The 10,631-nt window shown below is 41.0% G+C and overlaps 1 protein-coding gene across 1 annotated transcript; it reads right to left on the bottom strand.

Annotated features, from left to right (window-relative positions):
• Positions 1 to 3,875: 3,875 nt before the first annotated feature.
• slc6a4b (solute carrier family 6 member 4b) lies at positions 3,876 to 10,471 on the bottom strand. Its single transcript, XM_031755380.2, has 13 exons — positions 10,263 to 10,471; positions 9,679 to 9,813; positions 9,366 to 9,585; positions 9,084 to 9,222; positions 8,818 to 8,952; positions 7,770 to 7,873; positions 6,951 to 7,078; positions 6,723 to 6,835; positions 6,432 to 6,563; positions 6,128 to 6,227; positions 5,931 to 6,031; positions 5,252 to 5,419; positions 3,876 to 5,155 (listed from the first exon to the last, which is right to left on the bottom strand). The coding sequence occupies exons 1-13, from the start codon at positions 10,465 to 10,467 to the stop codon at positions 5,075 to 5,077; spliced, it is 1,761 nt and encodes a 586-aa protein (XP_031611240.2). The 5' UTR covers positions 10,468 to 10,471; the 3' UTR covers positions 3,876 to 5,074.
• Positions 10,472 to 10,631: the final 160 nt, after the last annotated feature.

Below are 10,631 nucleotides of genomic sequence, written 5' to 3'. Positions count from 1 at the left end.
TAAATTAAAGACACTAAAGATACACTGATCAGGCATAGCATTATGGCCACCTGTATACTGCGTTAGTCCTTCTTTTCCTACCAAAACAGCCTTGAACCATCGAGGCATGGACTCCACTAGCCCGCTGAAGGTGCAATTCGAGCTACAGTAGCTCAAATTGCTGAAAATGTTGGATTGGGCCAAACTGGCCAGCCGTTACTCTCAACATACATGAGTGAGCCTCCATGCTTGGACCACTTTTGATAGAAACTGACCACCGCATACCGGGAACAGCCCAAGAGACCCGCAGTTCTGGAGATGTTTAGTAGAGTTGGCTATCACAAAGTGGCCCTCAAACTCACTCAAACACCTATGCTTGCACATTTTTCCTGCTTCTAACACACCAAATTTGAGGACATAATGATGACTTGCACCCTAATATATCCCACACCCACCAACAGGTGCCATGATGAAGACATAATCACTGTTATTCACCGTCAGTGCTCATAAAGTTACGCCTGATCTGTGTTTATAAACTAACTGCGCACACTGGGCTTTTTGGCAGCTGCTTTTCCCTCAGTCCGGGCCCATCTGCACATGGTTACGGCAACAGAGCGGGTGTAACTTTGCAGACAGAACAGGATTGTCTCTCGGTTCATATGTCCTCCAGATTTCAGCGACGAGACAGCGGTTTGTAGACGCAGACAGCCATAATGATCATCAGCACCAGCACCACCGCCAGGACACTCCCCAGTGTGACTGTAAGGACAAAAACACAAGCACAGCCAATAAAAACAGACTAACAGACAGACAAGCACGACGGGTTAACTGGTTATACTGGTTTAAAGTTTTCTGTTGCAGTATAAAGTTGTGGTCGCTGGAGACGAAAGAGAAATAAACACCTTAAACACCTGGATGTCGGGATCATTGAACGGCCCCTCCACAGGCCTCACATTTGTTCTCACCTAAATTCTGCTTCTGCAGGACCACATAAGCTCTCTCGGCCACCCTGTAGTCGTCGGGCTGAGCGATAACCAGCGCATTAAAGCACATTACTGCAGCTTGTGTGAGGAGATGCAGCATCTTAGCAGTGGAGGATGGAGGAGGATGATGAGGATGAGGATGACAGCGAGGGGTTTCTTCTTCCGCTATAGGATCTGGGTCCTAACGCCGTCGTATTATTGTATCGTGAAACTTTCCAGAACAGGGGTGTCAAACAAAAGGCCCGGGGTCCAGAATGGGCCCGGCAAAGAATTCAGCTGGACTCCTTTGGAGAAGACGAAGGAGGGCATACATTTTGGACTTTTAACTGTATTTTAATACGTTTTAGAGCTTTTCATACTGATGAGGATCCTCCCCACAGTCTTTCCTGTTCTGTTCCTTCAGTCTTTTTATCTTTCACGCATAATGTAGGTGTCTACAGCTGTGTCCCCACCTACTCCCTCGCCCTTTGTTGCCTTGTGTGTGAACATATTGTCTGAGTCTCCCCTAGGCCCTATTCCGAAAGCGGTTAAACTAACAACTCTGAGTTAGTTTTTAAAATTTAGAGTTTGATGAACACGCTTCGTGGAATATCCCTTTGACTGGTTACAGCTCAACTATGAGACTGAGAGTCAAAAATCCAACGATATTTTATTTACCTTCCAATATAAAGTACCTTGAGGAGACTGATGTTGTGAATTGATGCTATATAAGTTCAACGGCACTGGATTATTCATCTCAGCCTAGTAAGATGAGCTAACTGTAGACTCTCTCAGCAGCTCTGACACTGAAAGCTTCGGGATGGTGGAAATACAAAGCGTATAAACTCTTTTCTCTTCTCCGCAGCATAAAACAGTCGTGTGGTGTCTCTCACACTCTCAGTTTCTGAAATGTCAAAGAGCAAAGAAGGCTCATTAGAAAGGTTGAGCTCCTTGAAGTTATATTTTAATATAATTACTCTGTGTGACTGGGGTATAATCTCATCGTTTATAGACAAGTGCACACCATTGCAAACTCGTACAGCTGTTGATTACATGCTAGAAAGGCATAATGAGTGTTAAGAAATGTCAGTCACGGTGACCTGAATGTAAAATCGAAGGCTTCCTGGATACATTTATCACAACAAGACAGCATTTCATAATAGCATGAAGCCAAAAATTGTATTGTAATGGAAGGCATTTAAAATCACTAGGACACATTTTTATAAGTTATGACCTGGCTGAGCAAGCTTAACACATAAATATAAAAGGACTCATCATTATCAAATCATTATTGTGTGTTTTTTAAGGTTTTTCAGTACGATGCAAAGTGTCTTCAGACAACGGCTGACATGATTTAGCAATATAGAAACCAAATTAAATTAGATTTTAGTTTAACCAGTGGAAAGTATTTTTTAATTCAGCAGTAAATGAGATGATCAGTCAGTTGAGTTGCTTAACAGTTAGACCTCCAAGTGTCATCAGACCATCTGCTGCAGTTAGGATCACCTCAGCCATCTGTGAATATCAGGGCTAGGCAAGTGAAAGGACCCTCTGGAAGGGGATGGAATCAGAAGTAAATGAGCTAGGGAGGTCACCGCCTGAGGATTTCTGTTATTTTGGGAGTTTTAATTCTTTTTATTGTTATTACAAGTGTTTGAAGTTTTGCATTCTTTATTCTAGTAGATTCCAAGGTTTATTACTTGTGGCATCTTTGAGTGTTTGAGTCCATTTTTTTTATAACTCTCCAGTGATAACTTTCAGTTTCATCCTGTGTTTTGTTTCATGTATAATAGTAGTTTTGATAATCATGGTTTCCCTATCTGTTCCTCTGTGTTTATGTCTTTGTCTTTCAGTGTTCCCTCGTCTCTGACTTTATGTTCAGTCCTCATGTGTCCATATTAACTATGTTTCCTTCTGTCATATTTGTTAATATTCATGTATTTTTCAGCCTCCTTTGGTTTTAAGGTTTGTTTTCTTTTGTCTCCTGTGTTGATTTTACTTCTTGTCTTTAAACAAAAACCCAACAAATAGATGGTTCAGGAGATAACACGTGTTGCCTATTAGTCACAAGGTTGGTGGTTTAGTCCTCAGCTTTAGTCTACCTGTAGTCTTAGCTTAAAATGCTTTGGCTAATCGAGGGTAGAAAAGCATAATACCTGCACTGCACAGGTGATGAATGAATGTTATTCCCTTATTTCTACTGTTTATTCACCCCTTGTTAGAATTATTAGCATTAACTGGAGGGTTTAACAGTGTGTTCATGCAGTAATTCTTTCCATGTATACTGTTTCTAAAGCTGTCCATATCAAGCAGGGGAGAACCACCTATTTAGCGTTGCCTCTTTTATGTGTCTCCTGTGCTTGCCTGTTCTCTACTTCAATAGCAGTCACTGACACAAAAGGGCTTTGATCTGCACGTCCATCACCCAGCAGCTCATTGGGGAATCAAATGTTTCAAAACCACTTCCCACTCTCGTATATTTTCATACCTGTCAGCCTTGACGTGATGGAGCCGGGCTCAAATAAAACTCTGAAGGGTAGCGTTAGCAGAAATTGTACATGTGTGTGTGTCTGTGTGAGGGCCTGAGGAGATCAGAAGGTTTAAACTGCTCTATTCCCCCGTATGTGGATGGATTGTGGATGTTGCAAATTAGCTTGTTAATTAGAATATCTAATAGAGGTGAACAATGACAGCCAACAGCCATTACAAAGACATGAAGATCATCATGTGGAAATTACAGTTCAGGAAAAGCACAGGGTGTTTGATAGAAATAGTGGAATTTAACTGCCATAAATCTTGTGCAGTGTTTTTCTTCTTCTTTTTTCACATTTAATTCTCTCAATTGAAAAGGAGTACAAACGATAAAATACGCCATTTATGCTATAATTCATTTAGACACACATGTCTACAGAAACCACACCGAAGAGAACAGAAAGCACACAACAATCATCAACCTCGGGCATCACATCGTTCCCTAATTGTAAATAAAGGATAAAGCATTTCAGATAAGGTAACACTAAAACAGAGCTACTATTTATATGCAAAACACAAACAAATAAGCAAACAAACATTTGAACAGTCTCAAATTAGAAAGTGGAAACATTGTCTGGAGAGGCACAGAATCCATAGATATCAATACAACCTTTCCAATTTTTGCAAATACAGTATAGCATGTATTCAAATTAAGGCAAGACAGGCTATCTGGAGTTAAATGAAGCTATCAGATGAAGACCAGAAAATATTCAACAGTCTCATTAAAATTAATCATGAGATTCTTTTACATATTGTATTAGTGTCTACTTTAACTGTGAAACATACACTCACAGTTATGATAAGAAGATTACACTTTTAACATGGTCTTTGTCTGAGGGTCTCACTTGCCTCCACTGCAAACACGAGTAGGGAAAAAACAACTTTTTGCAACTTTTACTTCTTCAAGCAGCTGCCTTTAAAATCCTATGCAAGCACTGTATTACAGACCTACTGTCTAAATACAAAATACATCAAATACACTGTAATACACTCTTTTGTTATTTACTTCAGGTTTTGGTTGTAAATAACACGAAATTACTCACTCAACCGAGATTAACTATGATAACCTCACTGCTGCTACAACTGCAACACTGATGATCCCACTGTTAGTAAAGCTGAGCATGCAAAGCAACAAAGCAGGTAAAATATAGAAATGTTCCCATGCAAACAAAAACCATGTGCTGAATGTCACATTTGAAACACGTGTTTTTATGTTCCTTGGCATCATCTATCTTTATAAGATGAAACGAGACCACTGATTTTACCACTTAACTTGTACAACCACAAGAAAGCAAAACGAGAAAACTCTAAACTATCCTGGTGACGCAGGTCTGAATCGCTCTCTCTCTATCGTTTCTGTTTCTCTCTCACACACACACACACACACATAGGGCAGAGATATGAGTATTGCTATCTCAAATCCTCTCAAAATTAAAAATTTAGCAGCATTTACCTTTATACAGAGTGTACATACGCAGTGAGAGTTTAACACCATTAACTGGTAATCAGTCATAATGTTAGATCATGTTTAGGTTCAGCCATAAACAAACCTACAACTGTGGTTTTAATGGCAATCTAAAAGCACAGAGATGTTTATCTCTCTATGGTACAGTGGCCATGTTGAGGTTCTCAGCGTGGATGTCTGGTATGGTCCTCTCGGGCCTCAGACACACGGCCAATCTCTGTGGAAAACAAGGGACCCGTGAAAACGAAGCAGAGGTTATATTAGAAGAAAATGCATCAGAAACAGTTTCAGGACTTTGCACGCATCCACCGACCTGTTTGAGGGAACCAGGGGTCCACACCAGCTTGTAGACCATGTAGATCGGGACCCAGATGAAGGATGATAAGCCGACGATGTACCCGACTATGATGCTCCAGTCCGGGTACTTGTAATCAAACAGTGCGAGGGGTGGTGCTTTCAGCAGGGAGCTCACAATGATATACTGAGAAGATATGGGATACGCAGCATTTCCATATATGTTAATATATGAACTGTACTGAGTCCATTATTTAAAAATATATAAAAGAAGTCTTATTGGTGTAGATTTCTAATTCTAAAATGTCATCAGGACAACAACCTTATAGGTGGATGCAAATAAGAGATTAGGGTATCAAACAGCATATGTCTGTGTGCATGCTAGAAAATATTTAAGGAAGCTACTTCACAGAGAGAAGAGTTTAATCTACAGAGGGGGGACTGAACTGTCTGCTCTCTTCAACTTTAAAGGCCACTGCTGAAGCTGTCTTTTGATCCTGCAATGAGCTTTCTCTCATATCCTTGTCTGCTACAGCTCACTGATCTCTGAGTGGCTTAACTGGATGATGCTCATTTGACCTAAAGAACTATGTGTTAAAGTATTTACAGGGAGTGATAACTAAAAGATCTTGTGGTTTTTATACAGCATAACTGCTGATGTTAAGACTGAACCTTTGGGTGTTCAGAGTATCTCTCACCGCCAGAAACGCGGGACTGATAGCAACCCAGCACACTTTCCAGAACAGTCCCGGGGCTTTCCCCAGCATAGCCTGAACGTCATTGCTAAATCGATGGATTCCTGAAATCGGCAAAAATAATACAACGAATTATAGGTCACCAACTTATACTGGTGATAAAAGAAACAGAAAACTAGTCAATAGACTTTTTTTTTTACCATAGAACCAGGAAACTGCAATAGCCTCAAGGAAACCCACTGCAATAATTGAGCATCCAACTCCAAACTCTTCCAGCAGCTTCACCACGTAGGCACCACCCTGCCAGTAAGATTTTACAATCATTGATCATCAGTCAGCACTCATTTCCCCTCATTTGAGCAGCAGACAGTAGATAGCACTACTCCAATTTGCTACAATGTATCCAGAGCATTAATTATAATTGAAGGTAATTGTTTTAAAATATTGAGGCGATGCTTTTTGCTCTCTCTGGTTTGATGAGGATATAAAACACGAGTAACTTACATTGGTAAGGGTGCTCAGAGAGCCTAAAAAGCAGACAACCACCAAGCACAGAACAAAAAGTTCCCGTCTGTGATAGAACTGATCTGGGTATTCATCCAACACAGCAGTGATGATCGCCTCCAGCCCTCCAAACTGAAGCACACAGAGGCAGCCGTTATCATTAGAAACATGTAGAGAAGTGTAAGGATGTTTGAAGTTCATGAAATAAGAGATATTTGACTGAATTTATGAATTTGAATCTGTGGTAGTAATCGTCATGTACTGAATACTAATAGGTTTCTCATCTCGTACCGTGCTGTCCAGTCCCAGCGTGATCATCATCACAAAAAAGATGATTGCGAAAAAGGTCGAGCCCATCATGTTTGCAATGGCCTCTGGGTAGGTGATGAAGAGTAGGCTCGGTCCTTAAAAGCACAGAAATGAACATGAACAGATGGGAGTGAGTGTCTGTAATTATAATAGTTATGATAAATTGTATTTTTAAAAATGTTTTATGGTTTTATTGTTTTGCCTGCTGACCTTTGTCTCTGGCTACATCCTCAACCTCCACTTGCCTCATCTCTGCCATGTAGCCCAGCACCGTAAAGATGACGAAGCCCGACACAAAGCTGGTCAGACAGTTTACCAAGCTGGTCACGATGGCGTCGCTGCCGAGGAGGAAGCAGCGCAGTCATTTAACTTACTTACAGAAAAACACTTTTTTAAACAACAGGCCTGTTTGCAGACGGAGGCAGAAATGACATTTTCAGCATTTCACCAGGTTTTCTTTACAAATTTCTTCAAACTTTGTCACATTTCGGAGACACTTCAATGCTTTTAGCTAGAAATCACACACACCCAACAAGCCGACAAGATACTGTTTGCTTATAAAGTATACAAATAAATAACTTACAATTAACAGATAATAAAGAATACATTAATTACCCATGGAGAAATGAAAACTAGAAATTAAATATTAATTTGCATGTTTGAGTTTTAATTTGTATCACATTATGTTCAGCTTTTTTAAAAATTGGTTTATTTTTTTATTTTGGCAATTTATTGCTTAAAATTGTATCGTGCAATTTTTTTCTGAGGTAAAAGAAAATCACACTGTCATTGCAGAAGTCTCAGTGTATCAGATGTGACACACTAGGCGTTACGGGAATAATGTTTCCAAAGCGTGTCATTAAAAGGAAACATAACGCTCAAAAGGAGATGTGTTTTCACTCATGCAAAGGTTTCAGCATTTCACCCAGAGCATTGGTCTTTACTTGCCAAAATGTTATTTAAGCCACAACCACAGTTTCAGACAATGACTCAGTGTCTCATACCTCAGCAGGCACTGAGGGATCTTACCGATAGCAGTTGTTTGTGAAAGAGTTGTAGCTTGAAAGAGCCAAGAGGACCCCGAACCCCGGCCCCAGAGAAAAGAATATCTGAGCAGCAGCGTCCACCCACACCTACAAAACACAGAGGCAGAAATGCTCTGGGATGCTATAGATTATTATGGTATTTAAGAGTATTAAAATAAACTGTCACTGATTTAACACCATCTAATTTTTCTTGTTTGTTTTTATTTTATTTGCCAAGCAGAGATTAGTTGTGTCAGTGGTACAGTGGGCGCACAGCTGTACGCAGGGAGATCTGAAGAGCAGCTCGCATTCGGCATTAAAAAGAAGAGGACAGCGTTGGATATCGGGGAGGGAGACAGAAAGGGAGGCTTTTGTTAATGGCAGAAAATCTAAACCAATTATGCATCTTATTATCCTGCTCTGTGGCTTATTTATGCATCTCATTTCGTCTCATCCATATTCTCTTCTAACCAAAGCACTCACACATGTTTTGCAAACAACAGCAGCGAGCTAAGAAGGAAGATGAGAAGGCGCGATAGATAGAAAAGAAATACAGGCTGATTCTCAGGGGACTAGTGGGTAGAATTAAATGAATATTTGGAAGATCCAGCTGTGCTGCATGTCTGAGTGTCATCATTTTAACAAGTTTAATATGCATCAGGATTTCTCCTCAGTGTTGCTTAAAATGATCAAGAACATCAAACTTATTTCAGTCATTTCACCAGGCCCTGCTAAGTGTGAAAGTTCTAAGAGGTTATAAGCACTTTTTTCATATTAGCAAAGACTGTACACTCAAAAAATGTCCCTGCTTTAGATAAAATGCAGCTCTAAAAAGTGGCTGCATTGATTCTGCTCACATCAGTGACAATAAATTATTCTTTTATTTACTTAATATTTACACATGTCAAATGAGACTACAGGTAACTGAAAACGTATTCTCACAGAACAAGGGCTTTATAGATAATTTAAATTAACAACATTTGTTTGTTTTTTTTACTTTAAATAATATTATCATTTATAATAAACCAGCTGGTCCCCCAGCTTCAACTCACACTGGTCTCCAGCAGCTTTCCCCACTGTGGTTTGAGATAAAACACCACACCTCTCCAGGCTCCTGGCAGAGTGGCGCCTCGAATGAGCAGGATAAAAAGCACAATATAGGGCAATGTGGCGGTCACCCACACTACCTGGTGCAGAGGAAGGTGATATATCAGAGTCGGAAACAAAGGTGTAAGAGAACCAGAAATCTAAGACAAAATCTGTGATTCAAGCAAAGAACATCCATTGCTGTGGCAGTAAAGCGACAGCAAAAAACTACCTTCCCTGAAGTCTTCACGCCCTTCCACAGGCTGAAGTACACTATGGTGAAAATGAGAAAAAGGCAGAGCATCAGCTGCCAGCGAACACCACCAACATCTCTCAGCCCAGATGACTTGTGGATCTCAAGAACATTCCTCCTGTTGAAACAAAACATGGAACATCACGTTTTCAGCAACAAGATCATATTTCCCAAACAAAACCACCAGCTTGACTGCATCAAGGATTCCCGCACAGCCGTGTATCTATGTGGTTTTTCCTACTCACACTTACATGCACTTACGTGTAAAATTCCTCTGCCGGAGACCTGGAGGCATTCGTCCAGGTGATGTTGTCCATGCCAAAATAGTTGGTGCAATCGGGGGTGTTCCACACATTGTCGCAGTTAGTCCAAGGCAAGATGCTGGAGAACGAGGAATAGAAGTAGAAGAGGGCCCAGGCGATGATGGTGTTGTAGTAGAAGGACACATACAGAGCGATGATGCAGATGGCGTATCCTATACCTGAAACACACCAGAAGATGAAAAGAGCTTTGTAGCTCCAAATAACAAATCTGTTTTGTCCGCACATGATCTGTCGAGCAGCTCAGGCCTCACCTTTGAAAATGGGACAGATGTGTTTCCATATTGATATGGCTCCGGTTCTGTGAAACTGTCCCAGTGCCAGCTCCATGTAGAAGAGCGGAACACCACCAAAGATGGCCATCAAAATGTAGGGAATAAGGAAAGCACCTGCACAGATAGATGACATCTGAGGACATTTGTAAATGCCAAAAAACACTAACTTAAACCCGATTTTGGTTCCCATCCCAGCTTAAAGAGTGAATGGTTTAAGTGAAACTGACCCACTTGTTAGAGCAGGCAAAGAAAGAATTGTCCACATAGTCCTGTGATTCATTTCCTAGTTTTTGTCCTCTGACCTAAAACCGCTTAATATGACCTTGTTAAGCTCTTGTATTTTTTGAAATTATTAACAAAGACCAAATGCATTTCAAAGACTTTTTAATTGAGTTTCTAACGGATGGATGTTCTCTTCAGCACCATGGACAGTTTCTGCTGTCATCGTTTTCGAGCAGAAACTGTGAGACCAAAATCATTTAAAGACAGAACAAGTTTTACAAACAAAGTCCGCACATCCTAACTTATGGATCGACCTGCTTTTAAACCTTTAGCCTACTTACCGCCACCGTTTTGATAACATATGTACGGAAACCTCCAAACATTCCCAAGGTCCACAGCAAAGCCAATCACAGACAGGAGAAAATCCATCTTTTTGCTCCATTTGTCCCGGGACTCCGTCTGGGTGATGACCGGCACCGGGACCGCGTTGTTGGTGGTGCTATAGCCGGGGTTCGGGGAGCCGTGGTGGGTCAGACTGCCGGCCATGACCGCTGAGTCCTGTCGGGGCACCGGACTGTGAAAAGTCAGGCAGAGGAGCAGCTCCTCAGAGAGAGGAGGATGCTTCTCCTGTGATGATGACAGGGCCGAGTGGGAGGAGTTGTTGGGGCTACACTTGGGGATACCTGTTAGTAGAAATCATACCCTGCATC

This window comes from Oreochromis aureus, linkage group 12 (genome assembly GCF_013358895.1).
Source record: "Oreochromis aureus strain Israel breed Guangdong linkage group 12, ZZ_aureus, whole genome shotgun sequence".
NCBI classification, from domain to species: domain Eukaryota; kingdom Metazoa; phylum Chordata; class Actinopteri; order Cichliformes; family Cichlidae; genus Oreochromis; species Oreochromis aureus.
The sequence above is the reverse complement of the archived record's forward strand: the minus strand, read 5'-3'. Positions and strand labels throughout refer to the sequence as shown.

What these genes read in the sequence shown, in the direction of transcription:
- slc6a4b (XM_031755380.2), bottom strand. Translation starts at nt 10,467, where the DNA reads ATGGCCGGCAGTCTGACCCACCACGGCTCCCCGAACCCCGGCTATAGC. An exon ending in CATCTGTCCCATTTTCAAAG is followed by an intron (nt 9,586 to 9,678) that starts GTGAGGCCTGAG and finishes GGTGTGTTTCAG; the next exon opens with GTATAGGATACGCCATCTGC. An exon ending in CGCTGGGACTGGACAGCACG is followed by an intron (nt 6,564 to 6,722) that starts GTACGAGATGAG and finishes TGTGTGCTTCAG; the next exon opens with TTTGGAGGGCTGGAGGCGAT.